Genomic DNA, 23278 nt, shown 5'->3' with positions numbered 1-23278 from the left:
TGGAGGTTCTATTTCCTTCTCCCTTGCTGCTTTGCAAATCAGGTGACTCGCCAGATCCAGGAGCACGAGCAGGATTCTGCCCTGCGGGACCAGATGAGCGGCTACAAGCGGATGCGACGTCAGCACCAGAAGCAGCTGCTGGCCCTGGAGAACAAGCTCCGGGCAGAGCTGGATGAGCATCAGCTACGTCTTGACAAAGAACTGGAGGCTCACCGCAGCAACTTCTCTGCTGAAGCTGAGAAACTGGCCAAGAAGCATCAGGCCATTTTTGAGAAGGAGGTGAGAGGGGAGGACTTGCACGTTGAAGATTGATAAGTAAAGGGATTCACGCACCACAGAGGGGGTGGAGAACCTCTGGGTGATCTCCAGTGAGAGGGTGGAGATATCTGGCCCTGGAAAATAATGCGTCGGGAGGAACAAGAGAAGAAACTCCAAATATAGTGACTCTCTTTTATTGTCAACATTGCTGTTCCCCCCCTTGCTATATAAAGATATTCAAGGCAGCAAACAAATACAAGAATTTTAAAGAAATCAGTATATATTGATAAAAGCACCATAGTAACAAAATCCTAATCAGTACAAAATCTGCAGCATTCAGAGACTTATTTTAAAAGGCAGCATCCTAAAATGTCTGCTGAACATCATCTGTTATGGCTGCCCAAAGACAAGTCAAGCAAGATTTTCCATCACCTTGGTACCACTTCAGCAAAGAGTTATCATGCCCACCCAACATATTTTGAGTGGCAGGGGGCTGTTGAAAAGAGTCTCGGTAGATGATCTGTAAGGGTGGTGGATGAGCCTTAAGCCTCTACCCCCTTTCTGTCCTCTATCATTGTCTCCTCCCAGTTCTTATAAGATTCCTAGGGGTGCACCAGACTCAGTGTCTCTGCTCTATATGGCTCCTCCCTATTCCTTCTGACCAGAGCAGCTGGGCTCAGTGCCACAGTGCTGACTGTGATCGCAGAGAAACTGGGGAGTCATTTGTCTGCATACTTCTTTTGTATGAAATAACTTTTGGAACTTGTATGGATTTGACACTTTGGCACATACATGCACATGTGCGCACATCCTGGGTTTAGCCTAGCCATCGTCACCTTTCCTTTCTTCGCCACATTTTCCACTACAGGCAAAGGCAGCCCTGGCTGAGGAGAAGAAATTTCAGCAGCATATCTTGGGCCAGCAGAAGAAGGAATTGGGCAACTTACTAGAATCTCAGAAGCGCCAGTACAAGCTGCGCAAGGAGCAACTTAAAGAGGTGCCTGTTTTTCAAGGGAGGGAGACAAACAGTGGTAGAGGAGCACTTGATCCTCAGTGTGGTCAAAAAACAATTTGCTTGTCTTCCTTGGCAGAGTTCACCTCAGCTCCTGTTTCTTTCCATTATCCAAGGGTAATCTTAGAAAGAGGGTGAGGGATATGCTGGTCACAGTTGCTAAAACTGGCATTGCCAGTTCTTCACCATGTCTTACCCTGATCCTCTTTCTTCTCACTGTAATGCTACTGCCTGACCTTTCAGTGGCTTAAAAATCCTTCACGAGCCTTATTCAGGGGCGGATGTCTTGCATAATAACCTTACTTTATGGAAATACAAATCTTATGGCTGTCTGTAATTCTAAGTAAGGGAATAGACATGGCCCAGTTGCATATTCTCCGCTCACATATTCAAGTGATGAGAAATGGACTATGTCTGAGTGTGCACTTAATCCTGGCACACCATGACTTTCTCTTTCTTTGCAATTGGGAAGGAAATACCCTAGAGTTGTTTCCCAGAGAGAACATGGCCATTCTGTCTATACTGGACAGTGAAACTCTAGGAAAGGTTTGGCAAGGCCATGTCATCCAGCAGTGTCTGTGTTCTTTCCTCTCTGGTCATTTAGTAGGAATAGAAGAAGAGCTAGGATGTGCTGAAATGTCATTAACTGTGAGAATATCGCCACATATAATTTTACAGGGGACTCTGCAAGGCCTCTGCTTCTGGGTGGTGTGTGCTCATCCAGTGAGCCAGCACCTGTTCCCTGAACATTAGTGTTCCATCTTGGGTGGATCTGCTCCCTTGGGTGTTAGGGGAGTTATGTCCATACCTTATTGTGTCCAGCTTTGTGTGACTAGCATTTCATTCTCACTCCTCTCTTAGGAGCTCCAGGAAAACCAAAGCACACCCAAGCGGGAGAAGCAGGAGTGGCTGCTGAGACAGAAAGAGAACATGCAACATTACCAAGCTGAGGAAGAGGCCAACCTCCTGCGCCGCCAGCGGCAGTATTTTGAACTGCAGTGCCGGCAGTACAAGCGCAAGATGCTTCTGGCACGCCACAACCTGGATCAGGACCTGCTGCGGGAGGTGGGGACCGATGACCAGAGCCTGGTGTAGAGAGGAAGAGGGCATGAAGTGGGAAGATTGTGTTGGAAGTAGCTGAATGGCCAAGGCTGCAGGAAGAATGTCCTGAGTGGTGGAGGTGTTGAGTGGGTCAGGATTGCACACCACAATCCATAGCTTCTCTTAATCTTGGTAGCTTTGTAGAGGCACTGTAGCCCCAGAGAAACTGGACTCAGATATGGTCTTCTAAGCCCCAGGGAGCAGTAGGTATTTCTCTAGAGCAGCAGTTGTCAATCTTTTTCATCTCACAGCACACTGACAAAGTGCTAAAATTGTCAAGGCGCCATCAGTTTTTTTTTAAACAATTGAGTGCATGATGCAGGCACACTGCACTACTGGTGTGGCTCGCATTCCCCAATGGCCCTACCAATTAATGACCCTTCCAGAATTCCTGTGACACACACCCACAGACCATTTGTGGCACACCAGTGCGCCATGGCACAGTTGTTGAAAATTGCTGCTCTAGTCTAGAGGATAGGAATGATGGAGTGCAAAATGGTGACAGGCACAAGACGTGGAGTAACAACATTGGGGTGACTGCCTTTTATGTTGAAATGCGGTGCCAGCAAGGCTCTGCCTGGTTTGCAGTAGAATACCAGTGTTGTCACAGCCCCAAGCTTGTTGTCGTGTCATGGCTATGTGCATTCTGCTGTTCTCTACACGCACATAATTTATTTACTGATATAGTACCCTCAAGACATATGGCTCTTTGCTGAGTATACAGATACAGAGGAAGAGAGAGGAATATGTCTTTATGTCAGTTACATATACTGAGGCTTAGTTACAGTGGGATATGGGGGTACGGGAACTAATAAGTTGCAACAAATTTGGTACAATTATGTTTGTATTGGATAAACACTTCAGTTTCTGAAGCTTTTTTTTGGAGGGCACGAACTTCTAGCCCTTAAAGCTTTGTAAGAAAGTTTGTGGACAATATTGGTGGCCTATCAGGATTTCTCATCACTGGGAGTTTGGCTTTAGATTCCTGTATAGCTTTGTCATGCTCTGTTTCCAATCGAAATTAAGCAAGTTAGAGAAATGGCACAGTGTTTATAATACTGAGTCATTGTTGAGGCATCATTTATAAAAATTGCTAAGTTCATTGGGTTTTTTGTACAGAATTAATGTTATCTCAGCACCGAACTGATTGTTCTAATCCAAAGTAGATAGAGACCAGAAAAAGGAGATGTGACCTTTTAAAATTTGATGCTCTAGAGAAGCTGGTCTTCCTGGGACTCCTAGTTCTGACGCCACTTTTCTTCTTGCCTCCCAGGAGCTGAACAAAAAGCAGACACAGAAGGACCTGGAGTGCGCCATGCTGCTACGCCAGCACGAATCCACACAAGAGTTGGAATTTCGGCACCTGCACACAGTCCAGCGCACCCGCACAGAGCTCACCCGCTTGCAGCACCAAACCGAGCTCTCTAACCAGCTGGAGTACAACAAGCGTCGTGAGCAGGAGCTGCGCCAGAAACATGCCATGGAGGTCCGGCAGCAGCCAAAGAGCCTCAAAGTAGGTGCTACCTACACACCTCCTTGCTGCCAGTATTGCCCTGAAGGGCAGGATGCAGGGGTTCTGGAGCCAGAGCGAGGGCACCCAGGGGTGATAGAAATTGACAGATGTGAGGCTACAAGTCTAGACTTTATGCAGGGAACTATGGGTGGGCCTGGCCCCTATGATGATAGAACTGAGGATCAAAAATATCTCCTGAATGCAGGGTTGGAATGTGTGCGTATTGGGCATCTAGACCCAGGAAGACATGAACCTGCTGTTCTGGAGTCAGGTGTTCCTTGTCTTAATGTTCTAGGTCAATGCAAGCATGTTACAGAGGTTCTGGGGCCAACTCAGGGTGATGTTGTAGACTCAGGGATAAAACACTCATTCCTCCTAGAGAAGTGTGCCTATGAAACTGGGGTTCTGGAGCCAGAGATAGACTATCATGAGGCTTCAGATCTAGATTATGGTCAGGAGCAGGAGAAGGAGCTACTTCTGGAACCAGAGTGCAATAGGTTGCTTGTACAAGATTGGCAACAAAAGGGTGGGTCTTTGGTATCAGAATCCAGGTTTTCTGGAAGCATAGAGACAGATTGGCAATGCTTGGCAAGTTTAATTCCAGATGATCAGGAAGCAATAGCTCTGGAATTGAGACAAAGGCATCTTGGGCTTGAGGGGAAAGAAAGTGCAGTTCGTGACAGTAAAGGCAGCCAGATTCTGGATTTCAGTGGAGCAAGCTTGAGACCGCAAGAGCTCTGTCGAGAAGGAACTGTGGAGCTAGCATTAAACCAGAAGTTTCTTGGGGCAATGGATCACTACGTAGAGGTTTCTGGGATTCTGTCACCAACCAGGGGACGTGCAGATGTTCCAGAGCCTGATGGGCAAGAGGCTGATAAGCTAGATACATTCAGATGTGAGGATCACTTGTATCACCATTCTTTGACCCCTGTTATAGAGGAGGGGACCTTGCGAGGCCTGGGAGATGGCTGCCCAGCACCTGAAGATCCCTACGGTCAGCAGTGCAGCAGCAAAATCCGCCCTGGCCCATCTCCAGTGGCAGCTGTGTTGCCTCATGCCCTATGCGTGGTCTTGGCATTGTTAGTCTCGGCCTACCCCTCTGCCCCAACTCTCCTGTTGCTCTTAGCTGCTCTGTGGGCCCAGGGTGGAGGGTTTCAGGATGTCCTCCTGGCCCTTGAGGGTGCACTAGTGGGCCTGGGGGTCACTTACACTCTGCTGCACTCAGTCTTCCTCCTCTCTGGAGCCTCCTTCCTGCTTCTAGCCAAGATGGTGGGGGCAGTGGGTGTGGTGGGGCTGAGTGCCAGCAGGGGGCGCCTTTATGTTCCAGTCATTCTTCTGGCCTCTTATCTCTTAGCTTCTCCCTGGCTTTTCCTGCCCCTCTACCTCTTGGGGGCAGTGGCAAGACGCAGCTTGCGGGGATTCCCCCGCCGTGCTCGACGTCTTTGGCTTCTGGCCCTCCTGCGTCTCCCGCGTCCAGCTTTCCGCATCCTCCAGCGCCTGGGGCTGGTCAGTGAGCGGGGTCTGTTCCGCCTCTTCCCCAAAACTAACAAAGGTGGCTTCCGGAGCCGCATCCCAGTGCTTTCACGCCAGTGCCAGCCTCCACTCCCCTGGCACCGGAAGGCTGTAGCCCTTCTTGCCAAACCAATTCGCAGTCTCAACAAGCTCCTGGCCGAAGTGATCTGTGCTCAGCTCCCCCCAACAGCCCTACATTGCCTCAAAGGCCTGCATGTCTTGCGGGAGGAAAGGCCCAGCCGCATCCCCCGCCTGATAGAGCCAGCAGCCAGGCCACGTGGGCATTCCATGAGGCTGACCAGGCAGGTTAGTAGAAGAAGCCGTGGGCAGGCAACTCAAGCGGTCAGAAAACCCTGGAGATGAGCAGCCCCATCTATTCTCAAAGAGGCGGGGGTGGGCTTTCTGCTCCGCTCTGGTCTGCGAAAGTGAAATGGCCCTTTGTCCTTTTTGGGCAGTTTGAGTGGAACTCTGGCATCCTGATCTCTCATATGCACAGAATTCTGGGAGTTTTGTTTCCCATTCCCTAGAATTCTGGGAGATCAGTCAGACCCATTTGCAATGTCTACTCTGAAAACTACTACTCTCCCTCTGATGTGTGACATTGGCACAGAGACCAGCAGCTGTTGGGAGATAATATGTCTTAATGTCAGGACGCTCTGAAACTTCATCTGAGCAGGGGTTGCATGAGAAAAGCATTTGGGGGCTGGAGGTGGGATGGCAAGATTCTGTGCCAGCTCCCTGTTTGTTTACAATTGGAACAGGTTGGGGCGTTGTTGTGTTTTCATTATCCTAACGAGGAAAGAATCACCTAACGCCCTATTGAGCTGGCAGTTTGGGTGGGTTTGAGTATTATGCCCAATTTGATTCTTCTGGCTGGGGGATGATGGGAAATGTAGGCAAATGGTTAGAGCTGAAGGGATCCTAACCCGTTAAAACCATGTGAAGAGAAGAGGCATGTCTGCTAGCATATTTGTAGTGTTGAAGTTGACCCAAGTCTGTGAGCCCCCAGTGAAGAGTAAGGGCAGGGTTAGCAGGTCACTCTGCTCCTGTGAACACTTTTTCAATGACCCTCTTTAAAAAAAAAAAAAAATTAAAACAAATCCAGATGCTGTTCTTTCCATCTTTGCCATATTTTAAACAGTAAGGAGATGTGTTCTGCCCTCCATTTATAGCAGCATACTTAGTCCCAAACAAGATTGAGGGGCTTAATATATGACTTCGATCAAAGTATATGGGGCTCTTCATTCATTATCATCTTCTCAAAAATTCAGCATCTAAATCTCATTTAAATAAATGCATTCTCCTCCCCCCTCCCCCAGCACTGAGTTTCACTCCTAAGGGGTGTACATTTCAAGAAATCAGACTCTTCCCAGCTCCTGAGGGTTTAACTAATTTTAAGTGATTCTTTCGCCGTTCATATATACAGTATATGAATATATATATAAATGGTATATTTCTACCATTTTATAAATATATATATTGATCATTTTCACTCTATTTGTAACATCCCCTTCACTTCATTTTTTTCTGGTTTTGACTTGAATGTATATATTTCAAGCTGACTTTTAATTTTGTGTTTGTGTACATGTGTGGTTTCCTTATGAGTTTTATATAAAACTTTTTGTGGGGAGGGAGAAGGGGAGCCAGTATGAGATTTTTTAAAATATATATTATTTGACTGAGAAAAGGAGAAATACATAAGAATATACAGCAACAATATTTTTTCACTCTAAAGCATGTTGGGTCAACCAATAGCCTTTTTCTGCTGCTCCACCTCTTTACTGCAAATGAGGAACATTCACATCAAAACAGTGGCTTGGCTTTTAAGCAGTTCACCTAATATAGCTAGTTACCCAGTTGGTCAACAGGAACAAGGGTTACAAAACAAGATACTTTCTGGATGAATATCTCTGCTTGTGGGAGCATGTGCATGCTTTTTCGCTATACAGAAAGTGACCTTGGTTTGCCTCTAACTGCCCATTCCTGCGCATAATCTCTACCTGCGCATAGAGAGACAGTAAAGATTAGGGAGTTTTCTTGATGCTGGACCAACCTTACTGTCGACATTCCTGAACACTTAGACCAGGGTTGGCAACTTACAGCCCGCAGGCCACATCTGGCCCTTGCAGAGCTCTGCTTTTGTGGCAAAGCTTCCCACCCAGTTGCAATATGGCAGGCGTGCCTGGCCAGGCTTGCCAAGTCTGTGCCACTGCACAAATTGGGCAGGAGGCTTTGCCTCCCAAGCTGAGCTCTGCACAGTTGATTCCAGGAGCTCAGCAATCCAGAAGTTCAACGATGACATCATTGTCAAATGTCCCGGCCTCTTTGCCTGGAAAAGTTGCCAGCTCTGACTTAGACCTTCATTCTGCTCAACTTGTTGAAGTGCCCGGATGATTTTAGGGACCGAAATGCCCTGTCCACTCTTCTTCCTCAGGAACCTAGTTGTCCTTGCCACAGTCTTCACCTCAGAATCTGGATGCACGCACTCCGCCTCTTGAGGTTTCTACTACCTCCCTCTTTCTCATCCCGTTTATCCCTCAACCACTGCCTCATGTCTGTATCAGTCCAGCAGTCTATTTTGTTGGGTTTACCTGAAAAGAGGTACCTCTTTGGCACTCCAAGGCCTACATCTCCATTGACCAGTGACTTAAGCTGAGATTGCAGCTGCCATAGAGTGCAAAGCAACTTGCTACAGAGTGGCTCCTCTCACATCTGAATCAGATGCCCACCCTTGTTGCCCAAAACATTGAATTTTGGACTGTCCCTCTGTACTTTGCACACAGTCATGCCAATAAAACAATTGCCATATCTGTTTTTTTCTGAACCAGACAGACACCAGAACACTATGGAATCTTGATTCAAATATGTTTGTTGCTTGCTTTTTTCATTTGTAGATCATTTAGCTTTTATTTCCTGTCTTGTTTGTGAGTCAAATGGGCAACATTGCCCATTTTGTTTTTTACCAAAATTTTACCTCTCCACCTAAAGCTATTCCGAACACACTTGAGTAAAGCCCATTTATATGAACCGCGTTCACTTTTAAGTAAGGAGCATAGAGCCATTCCTTGGGGTTTCCCCCCCTCCATATTTCTTCCTACTAACTCTGGATCTCACCAATCCATGATGGGCATGTTCTGTATGGTCAAATCATTTTGGAACTATAGCTTACATTTCTACACTATATATAGCTTACATTCTAACTATAATTAATGGATTATTTTGAAATTGTTTCTTTCTGCATTTCTATATATTCATTCCCCTCCTGTAATAATTTTATTGTATTACTACATCTTCCATTCTTTTAAAAAAACAAAAACTATCTAAGATTGTCCTTAATTCTACAGCATTCATCCATTATGTTTGCTGCATTTCTGTTTTTTGGAGCCATTTGTGCATTGAGCACATATACATGTATTTCTCCTTTTTTGGTTTGCCTGGTTTTTTTTATTTAATCCAGTTGTACTTTATCCATGGATTCATTTTTTAGCATTCCCCTTCATATTTTTTAGCCAAATTTATTTTTATTAATCCCAATTCCTTTGTTTTGTCTAAGAGTGTATTTGTATTTCTTTGTTTTGAGCTGTGGTTTTTCCTACCCTAGTATATTTTTTATTCCTCTATTAAATATTTTTAATTTATTTCTCCCATTTTGCGGGAGGAGGAGTTTATCTGTGATTTTATTTATTTCTCCCTACCCTGTTGTGGATGCGTGTAAAAATTTGAAGAAACAAAAATAATAAAACTCCTGCACCACAATTCTTCACCTCTGTATTTTGAGTTTGATTTATTTCTTTTCTCACGTTTTTAATATAAGGGGGCACTTAAAGCTTAGGAGCTGGGCTACGAGTCTGTTTTCACACCCTCTGTCTTCCTCCCCACCAACATCTCCTGCTAGTATTCTCCCTCCCCAAATCATGTAACCAAGATTAAAAATAATTGGAATATTTTAACTTTCTCAGTAGCTTTGAACTACTCATAACTCTGCATTGGTGGTTAAATGATACGTCATATATACAAGTAGGAAAATAATGGAATCCAGGTAATTATATTTGCCTCCTTTTTTTACTTTTGCTTTTTAAAAGTATCTCCTTCAAGGATAGATACTTGAGTCTGTCTGTCCCCGCCTCGCCCCCGAATTCAAGTACCAAGCTAATTGGAAACCTAATTAGCTTACTAGCTGACCCCTTTTGATGAAGTGTTTAAAGGAAGATATTTTCCAAAGAGCATTGAAAAGATTCAAGTAATTCTAGCCATGTAAAAAAGGTTCATTTTAGTTGAAGCAGCTGCCTCAGGCAGTAGATTTTGGGTACTGTTAAGGGCATCTGCTTGGGAGGCAGCTTGGAGTTGTGGGGTCTCAATCCAAAAAGTACCATTCTCAGTAAACAGTGGTCTCAGTCCAAAAAAGGGCCATTCTTCTTCTTTTTTTTTTTTACAGTATCCTTTTCAGTGCAAGTTTGGTGCACTCCTCTCTGACTGTCAGAATATGAGCCTTCTGACTGCTTAGCTATGGAGCTGAGGTGTCTTCCCTGAAACACAGTGAACACCGTCTTGTCTCATTACTGCACAACTGTCAGTTTGCCGGTGGACATGAGCCTTATAACGCTTACTCATCCCTTTCAGAACACAGAGGGCTTTGGTGTTAGCTCTGTGTGTTTGGTGAGCCTTCTTAGCCCAACCTGCAGTCTAGTCTGCAGATGGTAGAGCAATAGGAACTCAGTGGGGCTTTCTTGGCGTTACAAGCTTACTTGTAACCCATGAGACAGTTTGAATTTAACACGCTTGATGCCCCCCCCACGCACACACCTTTCCTCCTCCCCAAATGTGTTCCTCAAAAAACTTTCATTTTGTCTAGATGAAAAGGCAGTGAAGAGTAGCCTTTAAAAATGGGAGGAGGGATATTGGATTCTCAGGCCCCTCACACTGAGCTGAGTATGGACACCAGTATCTGGGAAGTGCCCGGAGGAGAGTTTCTGATAAAATGCAACTGTGTTTCAACAGGGTGGAGGGTGAATGGTCAGCAAAACAAATGGTGGGAGGAATAATGGCAGTGGGTAGTGATGATGCTGCAAGTGGCTTGGATTGGTGCAGGTCAATGCTTGATTTTTGAAAGTGTAAACAATGCCTTTCCAGTAAAACGTCACAATTCTGATTTAGCGGTGTGTGTCATGTGGTGCAGACTGTACATGCCTGCCTTTTTAGTACAGGGAAGGTGGGCCAGGGGCTCAGTCGGACTCCTAATGTTAGCATGTAATCCGCTGGAGCAACACACTCTCTCATTATGCATCTCCTAGGCCCACACAAAAGCCTCTTTCTGTCCCTGCCTCCCCACACTGAGGAGGTTCTGTTAAAAGGTTCTCTTCTAATACAGCTCAGCTGCCTGTTCCCTGGTAGAAGCCAAGATGCAAGCAGCCAGGAGTGAGCACCTGGGCATAAAGAGAGAACTCTGACAGAGTCGCTGCTGTTCATGCTGGGAGAGGAGGGAGGGCAATCAAAAGCCTGTATCCTGGCTTGTGCTGGGGAAGGAGTGGGCAGAGCCATTTCTGCTGGCTCCTCAGCCGTCCCTTAAGTCCTAATATGGCCCAGTTAAAAACCACTTGCCATCAGGGCTTTATTATGACGAATTTTACTTCTTTCCTTTTTCCATGATATGAAGCTGCCTTCCGAGTCAGCCTGAGTCTATGTTGATGGACAGCAACTCTCCAGGGCTTCAGGGTCCTACCTGGAGATGACAGGGACCCTCTCCCACTGATCTACATCCCTTTCCCTTATGATCTAGTGGCCAGAATTTGAGTAGATGTTGTTAAAAAAGTTTTTGTGTGTGTAGAACATGTCATGTTTCAGCGACCTTGACTTAAGAGGTACTGTGGAATGGTTAAATGAAAGAGAGGGTGTTCCCCCCACCAGAACCCTAATGGTGGGAGTTTGTCTAACACGTGCTCCTGTCTCTCTTTTTCCTCTTATTCTCTCATTCTTTGTTCACCATTCTTCCTATCCTTCCTTTGGTCCCTTGGGCTGTCCTGTTTTGTTTTTCCTTCTCCTCCTATTTTTCCTCTCATGTTCCCCTAGTCCAAGGAACTGCAAATTAAAAAGCAGTTCCAGGACACTTGCAAGATCCAGACCCGACAATACAAGGCCCTTCGCAACCACCTCTTGGAGACCACCCCGAAGAGTGAACACAAAGGGATCCTCAAGCGCCTGAAAGACGAGCAGACTCGCAAGCTGGCCATCCTGGCTGAGCAGTATGACCACAGCATCAATGAAATGCTCTCCACCCAGGCCGTAGGTACCCCACTCTGCCCCCTGGGGGGAGGGACCCATTTCCCCACCAGTTGCTTCAAAGACTGGATCACACTGATTCTTCCTGAGTTTGCCTTTCTAATGGGAGGAGCCTGCTTTATTCCCCCCCCCCCCATTCTGGTTAACAGCATTGTACAAAACAGGCAGACAAATTTACTTAATCTGTATAGTTTTATAGATGGCACAGAATCTGGGTTGCCTTGATGTATATAATTTACATCAGTGCTACTCAAAGTGATAGCCTGAAGACCTGTGCCAGTCCACAAGCCATCAGAAGGCAGTCCACAGCAAATTTCTAGGAAAGAGAAAATCGTAGCCGTATGGCATAGATATGGTACCAGTCTCTGGCACATTGGAAAAAGAATTGCTTGGTAAACCACATCCGGTACCTTGAGAAGCACTGATTTATGTGGCCCAGGAAGTAGTTGTATGAAACCCTGTCTACATATGGGTATTGAGTGTATACCACTGTGCTTTCCTCAGACTAGTCTTCAAACTAGTGATTTGGAGGAAATGTTGAAAATGCTCTGAGACCCCTCCTTCTCAGAAGCAGACTTTCCAGAGTTCCCTAGGAAGAGAGGCTGATTTGGATGTGCCCCGACTCTTAGTGCATCTTCACTTGCTTTCATAGCATCCCAAGAGTATGGTCACAATCGTTTTCTATTTACTGAGACATACAGAAACTTGCCATCCACTATAATTGTACTAAGACAGGCCCCTGGCAGGCTTTATGCACCTGTCATACACAACAGGCAAAAAATTCAACAGGTATAGCTTTTACGCACTTGGAGAAGGGGAGAGGCTTTTGTTAGTGAATTTCTGCCTGTTGTGCAACTCTCTTCAACCAGGAAGTGCTCTTCCAAGTCAACCTGGAGTTGACAAGATTGCCCCAGTAATGTTGTTCTATAGGTGGACTCCGTAGGGGATTTGACAATTGAGAGTCAAGCTGAGTGTGGAAAAGAGCCCTGCTCTAGAAGCAGCTGCAAAACTGGGAAACCCTGCAAGAATGAGTGTCCCAGTCTGTTTAGAAAGCATAGGCATGGCCGCCCTTCCCTCCCGGGTCAGCACTGTAGCTCTGCCCCCTCTTGATTTCTTTCTTTGTCTCCTTCCAGCTGCGGTTGGATGAGACACAGGAGGCAGAGTACCAAGTCCTGCGGATGCAGCTGCAGCAGGAGCTGGAACTGCTGAATGCTTACCAGAGCAAAATCAAGATCCACACTGAGGCACAACATGAGCGTGAAATCAAGGAGCTTGAGCAGCGGGTCTCCATCCGCCGGGCACTGCTAGAGCAGAGGGTATGTCTTCCCCAGCCCTGCTTTTTCTCCTGGAAAACTCAGGAGTGTAAAACTGATTGCTGTTAACTGCTCAGACCCACAGCTCTGCCGTATACGAGAAGCATCCCTTTGGCCTTCCTGAGAATCCTAGTTTGCAACCTTGTTGTATCAGTCCTTGATCCCAAAAGGACATCTTCTGGAGATCATATATACCCCAACACTTTCAATAGAAATGTTTGACTTCTATGCCAGCCTTCCTCCTCCCTTTGAGAACTATAGCTGTGTAAAAGACATGGGGCATTGCTAATGAAATGCTCTGGGCGCTCACAAAGCTGCAGTTTGGGAGTGGGAAAGCCCACAAACATTTTAAAAGCAGCTTTCATATGGATTGTACGGCAAACCTGCCTTTTTTAAAACTTGGGAAGTAAAAATGATGGATTTGCTGTAAGACAGATGCAAAAATGAATCCCAACTGCAGCTCATGTTCATTAGAAAAAAGTATCAGATTTTTTTACTGCTGTTAATGCTGCTGTTTTCCTCACAATTCAAGACCACAAAGGAAGAGCTTTTGTTATGTCAGGAGCCTATATATTGCCATGATTAAGTGAATATACCAGGGGTCAACGACCTTTTTGTCAAAAGGGGCTGAACATTTGGCGATGATGTCGTCATGGCGCTGCCAAACTTCCAAGTAGGAGAGCTTCCAGAAGCAGCTACACAGAGCTTGGCTTGGGAGCTGAAGCCTTCTGCCCAGTTCCCTTGGTACCAAATGGGGAATGGCATAGCCACTTGCCCGGGCTCATAAGTGCCCTATGCGGCATGTACCAAATTGGGCAGGAGGCTTTGCCCCTTATGAGCTCTGCACAGGCTGTTTTTTTTCCATGGGTCGTATGCTGCTGATCCTGGTGTATACATATTTGCCCAGAAAGTGCACAGAAGGATTTTGTCCATGATCCTTCTGTGATACTGGCTTTTGCTGGACCTCCTTCACATAATGTACAATTTCTGGAATCCACAGCTACATGACATGATGGTGACCACAGGCTGAGATGACTTTCAGAGGAATTAGAGAGGTTTATGGAGGGGACGTCTGTCAAGGGCTAGATGGAATCTCCATGACCAGAAGCCTGACTTAGCAGTTGCTAAGGGAACTGGGAAGGAAGTGGGTGTCTTCACACCCTACATATGGATCCCAGATACCTCTGTTTGTCCCCTGTGGGTAGCACATGACTCCACTGGCTGTGCCTTTTTGGGCTGATACATCAGGGTGGCTCCTCAGCACTTACCTAGAGTCATGGTCCCTGCTTCCCATCTGGGATCAGCTAGGTTGCCTTGGGTAAGCCTCTCATCCCATGCACAGTACAGAGGTGGTAATACTAGCTTTACAAGGGCTATTGCAGGTAGTATTTATAAGAAATGCTTTGGAAAAGACTGTTGTCCCCCAACGCTTTCCACTCCTCCGTCAAAAGGTGGATGGTGATACTGCAACCAAGTATGCAGACACTCTCCAACTTGCGTAAGCGTTCACTTATGTAATTGCTAGATTATGTAAAGTTTGGGCTGTGCAAAAACAGCTACTCACAGCTCTGTAAAGCTCAGCACCCACTTTGCACTGGAAGTTGGGGTCATGGGCTGGGCACCCTCCATTTCCTCTTGGTGTGACAAGCCCATGCAGAGTAAGGGGCATGGGCTCTTTAAAAAAAAAAAAAGGGCAAATGCAGAGCACCCTGGGAATGATCCCAGTGTGAGTGGCTCTTCTTGCACAAGCAAGTTCCAACTTACGTAAAACTCAACTTATGGAAGGTTGTCCAGAGCAGAAGCCCTACCTAAGTTGGGAAGTGCCTGTATCTGAAATCAAATTTAAAAAAAAAAAAAACTTACTGTAGTCCATCTACCCCAGGTGTTTCAGCTGTAAGGTCTCTATGTGCTTTCTTTCCCTCCCTCTCCAGATCGAGGAGGAAATGTTGGCCCTGCAGAACGAGCGCTCTGATCGCATCCGGAGCCTCTTAGAGCGCCAGGCCCGGGAGATTGAAGCCTTCGACTCAGAGAGCATGCGCCTTGGATTCAGCAACATGGCACTCACGGGCATCCCAGCTGAAGCCTTCAACCAAGGCTACACAGCTCCTCCGCAGCCCTGGCCGTCCCGCCCCGTTCCCCGCAGTGGTTCCCATTGGAGCCATGGTGTCCAGAACACAGCTGGTGCACCTCATGCCTGGAGGCAGCCTCCCATGCTGGCCCCACCCCCTTCAGCCTGGCTTCACCCGCCTTCCTCTTCTCCTTCCTCCTCCACCTCCTCCTCCTCTTCTGCCCCTGGCGGCCGCTCGAATGTGGTTATGCTGAGGAACAGCCCCCAGCCCCTGCGGCGCACGGCTTCTGGGGGCCAGTCGGACCAGGGCATTAGCCGCTCAGCCAGCGTCACCTCTCACATCCTCAATGGGTCACACTTTTCCTACTCGTGAGGCAAGACTCTGCCCGAGGGAGTTGGGGGATTGGTGAGGGGAGGGAGGCATGTTTGCCAGGGCTCGGCATGGGCAACACTGTGAAGCAGCCACAGTGTGAGCTCCTCAGTCGTCATCTGTGGCCTTTGCCTTGCCACCATCTTGCAAGCACAGCGACACAGAAGATTGGACTGTGATGGAAGGTTGAATTCTCGCCCTCTGGAGTGTGGCTGGTGCCTCCTCAGGTCGTGGTTCCCTAACCCTGCCAGGTGGATGGAGACACTGAAGCTGTGTCCATGACATGGATGGTCAGTTTTTGAGTCCCTGATCATTGTCAGTTGCTCCCCCAGCGTCACCACAATCTGTAGATGGAGAGAGATGGAGAACAGTGCCCCAACAGTGGAGATTAAATTATCACTTGAGGGTGTGGCTGAATATTCCCAATCCCACTCTTGGGGAGAGAGCAGAATCCATTGCATCCAATTCAGAACTCTGACATCACTCCTCCCTTGAGATTGGCTGTGAATGGAGCTGCTGTGAACCGGCTCTCTCCCTCCTGCAGCATGGTTCCTTAATCCAGTTCAGCTAAAGGGAAATTTAGATTAATGGACATGGAGTTGGGGGGAATCCAGGATTGCCAGGGGTGGTGGCCAATCTGTGCATGCATAGGATTATCAGATGGCAGTGAAGAACCTCATATCTTTGCTAGGGTACAAGACAATGGCTCTTGATTCTGCCTAAATCCACAGACAAGGGAGAACAGGATTCAGACTGCTTTGGAAACATTCTGTGCTTCTAGAGCCTTCTTTGCCTCCCTGCTACCTATGGACTGAGGGGGAAGTGTATACTGCAAGCTGCTATGGATGCCACCTTCATTTGCTCCATTCCCAGATGGAGCTGACTATCTTGGCACCATGCTAGTCCTACATGATGGAAAAAAAAATATGGTTCCTGAACCAGTCCTCACATTCCTGTCATGAACCAGAATGTAGATTTTAAACAGTGTCCCCCACCCACCCCTATCCCAGGTCTGTTTTGAGACATGGATCTAAGCCCCTGCCAGCCCAGGGATTTTCCTGTTAATAACCACCCCCTTCTTTATGGGTTACGTCTTCCCCCTTATGGAAAGCCACCTTACCACTCTTAATGCTGAGGGATTTTGAGCAGCAGTTGTACTTTTACTGCAAACCCAAGTGATAAGCATTAACTTCACCTTTAGAAGGTCAGGCTTTTTTTCTGGCTGAGGGCATCAACTTGTTAATCAGGTCCTACGTGCTCACTCTGAAAACTTCTCTCTCCCAGAACCCAACTTTGTCCCCTATCGTAGCCACTGCCCCAGTGTTCTCTCTGCCACCATGGGCCCCAACCATTCAGGGTATTCTCACACTGGCAGCCACAACTGCACAAGAGAGGTATGCAAGAGAGCCATTGCAGAACATGGCTGCCCAAGAACCCATCTTGGATTTAGAACTCGCATATAGAACACCATCTTCATCCTGCTGCCATTCTCTGTGCTTGTTTGTTTTCATGCGCTTCTCAAGGTGGGTGGGGGAGAGAGAACATTCTCTGTTCCCTGCTGCCCAGTATGAATAAATCCTCAAGCAGTGGCACACACACCACCACCACCCCAGATGTGGGATCAGGGTTAGCGTGTTCCAATAAGCAAACGATTGCAACAGCTGGTTGTCCTCTTGTTCATGTTGATTCTCAGTAGTGTCGTTGCTGAAAAAACAAAAGGCTTCCCTGCTGAAAAGCAGCCTACACTCTTGCTCCCTTTAAAAATACCTGGGTGACACTCAAGCCTCTTCTCATCCAGGAAAAATGAATGCTGTGCTATCTGTCCAGCTGAGAGCAACATGGGCTTCTCAACATTGGAGGTGGAGGAGAGGCTTTGAAAGCACTTTTTCCTTATTCAGAGTCAAGCTTATTGTAGTTTAAAACGTGTGAGCTTCGTTGATCAAAGCTTGACATGGTTTTTCTGCCAAAAGGCACCGGAGGCGAAACTAGGATTTTGTGAGCAGCAACTGGTTTTGCATCATAACTGAAGAACTGCAACAGTTTCTGTTGTGGGACATGGCAACTCTGCAGTTGAGGGTAGTTATGCAATAACTTCCCTGCATCCCCCTCACGCACACACGTGTTATTTGGAGACCTTGAACGTGTGGTTGCTTAGGAAGCTTGCTTGATTTGGGCTAAGAGGCAATGCGGATATGTACATTCATTCCAGAGTCCAGGTCCAAATACCCAGACCATAAAATATGTTTAGAAATGTGTTGAAAAACCTCTCTTGAGAGACTTGTTTAGCTGTGTCTGAAGTGACTATTTTTTCCCATTAGACAAGGAGGAAAGCCTGGTTCACACAAGCGTAGAAAGGTGAAACAGGACAGAACTTGTTGGATTGTAGATGGCAGTGGGGATTGCATGGCTGAATGTTCCCACACATGCACATCATGCACATAGAAAAACTAGATGTCAGGGAGCCATTCTTGCCAAACCTCCTGGTGCACAAGTTTTGCATATGTAGGGAAGCATTTGAGCATGTAGTCCATAGTGGAACAGTCCGGAAAACTGTTTAAGCCACCGCATCTGTTCCTTGTGTGAACTAGGCCTAAGCTCCATCCAAAAAGGGTATCTTCCCCACTCAAGGAAGGAGAGGGCAATTTTAAAAAAGAAACGCCACATGTGCAGAAAACCATATAAATCAACTTTGCACAGCAGAATGGGTGCAGAGATTCAAGCTGCCTTCCTTCCTAGCCTTCTGAAGGGCTGGGGGAAGCCAATTTTGCCAGCCTTATGGAAAATAATGGGATTCCATGTCGCGGGCCTCATCTAGTGAGCAGGGATCATTTAATCCATACATCGCCAGCAAAACTGTAGAAACCATTTCTCACTAGTGGGGGAAAAAATCCAGTGCTGGGCAGGGAGCAGGAAAGATCAAGTAAGAAAATGCCAAGACTGGCTTGGGGAATTCTAAGAAGCAGTAACTGCTGTTGTAGAATTTGGAAGCAGAATTGTCTTTTGAGTTTGTAGATGCTAACCTCGTGGGATAAGGACCTTGGAACAGTGAATTTTACATTGCAGAAGAGGTTGAACAGGTTCTGCTCCCCCTCTTCAAGTTACACAACCTCATCAAGCCCTTGTTCTCACCACATTACCTCTTCTACACCACCTCTCTCCCCATTCCATGGGTGCTGATTTGGCCTCAACCATCTTTTTCTTATTGAAACATCTAATGAAACAGACTTTTCCCATAACCCTCTTCCAGATTTCTCAAGTTAATTTGCTGATTTAATAAGGCCACTGTTTTAAACAAGAAGGGATGGGAGGGAGAAAAGAGAATGGGATTTTTTGTTACTTCAAGATGTTCAGTTAGTGATTTCTGCCTGCCTGGGGTTGGGAAATGGGGTTATGGGGAGGGGTGGGGCTGGAGGGGCTTGATGTATTATAATCTTTTTTTTTGTTTTTTAAATCTTTTCTCTGTTTTTTGGTGCCATAACTTCCCCCATGTACAGTTTACCTCTTCCTGTCTTTTTTTTTCTTTTGTGCTCCCTCCCCAATTTTTTTTTCCTGTCTCCCTATGTGCGGGTGATTAAAAACTAATGTGTGTGTGTGCGTGTGTGTATGTATGTATGTATGTCTTTTTTATATATGAAGAAAAAATGTTGGGGAAAACTTAGACATATGTGTCCTATGGAATGTATTAGAAAAATAAAACACTTTTTTAAAAAAAAATACGGGATGGGGTGGGAGAGCTTGAAAACATACTTGGAAGATTAAAAAATGAAAAGAGAACACAGATGGAGTTGGTGGTTCTCAAGAGGACAACCAATAGGCAAGATGTTGGGGTGGAGTGATAAATCTTTTAATAAAAATGTTGAATATTAAAACCAATGTAGTCTGTTTCTTTGGACGTCAAGAAAATGAGTCAAGGCAGCAGAAAGCAGATTGGTATGAGTTTGTGATGGGAACTGACAATCAAGATAGATTAATTACATTCTGTATACAGAATCAGAGGTTAAAGGATGTCTTCCCTACCCTTTGAAGTACCATTACAATATTTGATTGATTGATCAGTTAGGTTTATGGATTGAAAATGCTTTTAATCTACTTAAAATGTCTCCCAATGAATCAGAGAGCAGATTTTAAAAATGTTTTATTAATATAAATACTTTTCAAAAACATGCAGTGGACAAGTGCCATCTTAAAGGAAGCATCCTCATTTTGCTCTCACACAGGAGAGAATGTCTCTTCTAAAATTACACCTGCCACAGAGCATCCTCTGAAAACAAAGCAACTGCTTCTTGCTTTGGTATTACACTGTTTGTTTACTAAGAGGCAAATTTAATTGGAAAACCATATTTCAGTCCATTCATCGTCAGCCAAGATTTATTTAGTTGGGCAACAAGCCTTGTTTTCAAGGCATGTTTATGTGGGGAGTGGAGATTCTCATGAATGTGATAGAATTGTGTAGGCAGAACCAGGAGAGTGCTGGTCAGTCTCAATGAATTAATCTGGAGTAACATAAGAACACAATCAGGCTAAGGGCCCATCTAGTCCAGCTTCCTGTATCTCACAGTGGCCCACCATATGCTTCCGGGAGCACACAAGACAACAGGAGACCTGCATCCTATTCTCCCTTGCACTTGGCATTTTGAAGTAGCCTACTTCTAAAAGCAGGAGGTTGCATGAGTAGTTTTGTGTAAAAGCATTTTACTGTGTTAAATTTGGGTGTGTGAGACCCCTAAGTCAGGACTTCAGGTTTCTCAGAGGCCAGGAGGAAGGATTCCTGGTTGCAGGGGCACATTGGACCCCAAACGATCCCTGTTCATGTCTAAAAATATAGTTCTTTTCAGTTACCAGTTACAATTAGGGTACTGTGAGAAGTTATATGACTAAGCTTTCATTAATTGCTATTTTCCTTTTCTGAAATACCTCACACAGACACACCTCCCACACAAGCATCTACACTTGCCCTCTTCTGCAGCTCTCAAACCCTTTTTACATGACGGAATTCCATCACCTAGCAACTGAGTTCTGGATCCATTCCCATGGCAACCGCATCCCTGGCAGTTGGCTACTAAGTGAAGAAGCATCTCACTTGCAATCCCACCTCCACAGCAGGGGGCTTGACAGGGAAGGGGTGACGGTTTGTATCCCAGGAAGCCAAAGAGGGGCTTGATTGGAACTGCTGGTGTGAAGCCTCCTTACGACACAATCTCTCCTAGCAAGTCACGCATGTGCGTCTCCCTCTATTACTCGATATCCCCATTGCCACCCTCCTGTTATCGGAAGTGTGAATTTCCATTTAGGGTGGTCCCAAGCTCCCTGTGAGACAGCCTCTTGGTAAAAATAGGTAACAGCTTTACGCTAGAGCACTGCTCATAACCTTCCCCACTTGGACAACAGAAAGTCTCACCTAGGTGTGCCTCCCCACACCCCACTGGTTGGCAACCTTCAGTCTCAAAAGACTATGGTATAAGCCTATAGCACCCAGTATTCCCAGACAGTCTCCCATCCAAGTACTTACCAGACCTGACCCTGCTTAGCTGACAAGATCAGGCATGTGCAGGGTAACAGATGACACTCCACTAACCATACAGTTTTGTCTCAGGGCTGAAATAGCTGCAACCACCTGTCTCCCAAAAGTCTGTGAATACAGAATGTCAAGTTGGACTAATTCATACCAATGCCATTGCTCTTTGAAGACTTTTCTTCAGGGGCCTCTGATCACATCCAGAATGCTTCTCTTTATCACAGCATCCCTTCATCAGCCTTTGTATATTTGGGCATGAGACAGTCCTATACCTGTTATTATCGTACTACACAGTAACAGCCTTTACAAATACATATCTTCTATGTGAGGATGAGAAAAAAACGGGTGCTTCTTTGTGTTCTCTGTGCAGTCACACGGATGTGTTCTGCAGCTACAGAGAGCTCAAGCCTTGACCCATGCAAAGCCTGCTCAACAATGTCCCTCTTTCTTTCTCTGAGCTTTCCCTATGGTTATCTTTCCACACACCCTATCCCCCCTTCCCCCATAGTTTTAAATCTTCCTTAGGAGTCATAATTATGAGGACTAGGAACCTGCTTCAAGAATTGTGTGAAGGCATTTGGTAAAACCATTTGTTTACTGAGACATTCTACCTGTATTTACCTTTGCTTATGAACATTTGGGGGGGGGGATGCTGGAAAAAGAGACATTCAAACTGATTCAGCATATGTGGGCAAAGTGTCGGTCTATTTATCCAACGCAAATAATGTGGAATAGACACTGGAAGCGTACACCTCTAGCAATTTAGTGATGAGGGACCAATACTTTGTTCAAGTTCAGAACCACTTTCAGCCTTAGCAAACCTGAAAGAGAAACACAGCTCCAGCGGATGCTTTCAAGAGAAAAGCTCCACAGCCTGACAGATTATACTCACAAGAGGAATGCCTCAACCAGAATCCCTGGCTTTCAGGGATAACTACAGCCCCTCTGTTTCAGCTTCATGCAACTTTATCTTCCATGTCCATTATCTGTAATTTTTTCCTCTCTCTTGTCCAGGTCCGAAATGGAAGAGACCCCTGCATCTTCCAAGGAAGACCTTCAGCCTGAAAAGGCTGCCCAGACAGGCTTTGCACCCAGAATGTCAGAAACCATGGCTGAGTTCCTGGTAAACACCGTGGCCAGCACTGCCAAAATAGTCCAGGCTGCTGTTGATACACAAAAGTCTGCACAGGTACCTCCCAAGCAGGGTGTCTAGGCGTCCTCTTTTTCCAAGACATGTCCTCTTTTTTAGCCTCGTGTCTTTGAAGAGGACTTAAATGTCCTCCTTTTCCCTGTGAGTGGCCCCTGCAGGCAGTGCAGAGCTTTCTTGTAATTAATAAATTATATGTAATATAGTTGTATAAATTTAATAATAAGTAATATGTTGTTTAAATCAACCACATGAAATCAATATATAAACATTTTTAGCTTTTATTTTGTCATGTCCTACAGTTTTCTTGGATGTCCTACATTTTAGAGTGCCTTGTCCTCTTTTGTGGTTATGACATCTGGTCACCCTGCTCCCAGGTCTCCTGGGGCCTGAATTGAGTAAGGGATGGTGGGTCCAAATGAATGAAGGAAATGACTCCCTCGCTCAAAAAGCACAGAAAAGGAGTCTGTGGCTTAGTGGCAGAACACATCCTTTGAAAACTTAAGCTCCCAGCTTTGATCGCTAGCAGTTTCAGTCCCAGCTTCACATTTTGTTTGTTAAACATCACACTTCTACTAAATCATTTTTTGCTAACAAATCAGTGCATGACATTTTTGTAAAAGCACAGCTTACCTGAGGACAGGCTCCAGTCGTTAGTCCATCACGGCCTATAATTGTTCAGGCCCCTGGAGAGATCATGCAGGCTCACCCACTCACACAGACTTCTCCTGCACAACCCATACTGTTCCTCCATTTCTCCCCAATGGCCATCTCGTCCTCAGGCCTTCAGGGCTGGCCTCCTAAAGAGACAGTACAAAACAATGACTACATTGGACAGGGGTGTCAAACATAAGCTGGATGCCCCCACCCCCGCTCTTTATCTGGTCTCTGTTATATCTGAGCTTTCCCAAAGCCACCCATCATCCCCACCAGTTCAGGCAGGGAAACTGTTGGGCAGCAAGGTTGGCAACACATCAACAGAATCCCAATCCTCACCCTGTCAATGGGACACAAAGGTACGGTTACCAGATACAAAATGGGACAGAGTGCCTCTACCTTTAACCATTATAGAAGGGGGAATCTTGGCAGGTGCCATTTTTAAAATCCTTCCATGTTGAGCTGCACCTCCCAAAAATCCCTCTTCTATACAATGGTTAAAGGTAGAGACACTCTGACTGCCTTTGTATCTGGTT

The 23278-nt window shown here is 46.0% G+C and overlaps 1 protein-coding gene across 4 annotated transcripts in view; it reads left to right on the top strand.

The window, feature by feature from the left end:
• TAOK2 (TAO kinase 2) overlaps positions 1-19255 on the top strand; it is a 36986-nt gene extending 17731 nt beyond the window's left edge. For 3 of the 4 annotated variants that reach the window (XM_066631255.1, XM_066631256.1, XM_066631257.1), the window contains 4 exons: positions 43-279; positions 1127-1255; positions 2132-2335; positions 3645-9167. In XM_066631255.1, the coding sequence (XP_066487352.1) occupies positions 43-279; positions 1127-1255; positions 2132-2335; positions 3645-5759 (2685 nt within the window). In that variant the 3' untranslated portion in view covers positions 5760-9167. Of the gene's footprint in view, positions 1-42; positions 280-1126; positions 1256-2131; positions 2336-3644; positions 9168-11462; positions 11676-12805; positions 12989-14916 lie in introns of those variants that run through there. The other variant, XM_066631258.1, reaches the window with a different exon arrangement.
• Positions 19256-23278: the final 4023 nt, after the last annotated feature.

This window comes from Tiliqua scincoides, chromosome 5 (genome assembly GCF_035046505.1).
Source record: "Tiliqua scincoides isolate rTilSci1 chromosome 5, rTilSci1.hap2, whole genome shotgun sequence".
Lineage (NCBI taxonomy): Eukaryota > Metazoa > Chordata > Lepidosauria > Squamata > Scincidae > Tiliqua > Tiliqua scincoides.
The sequence above is the reverse complement of the archived record's forward strand: the minus strand, read 5'-3'. Positions and strand labels throughout refer to the sequence as shown.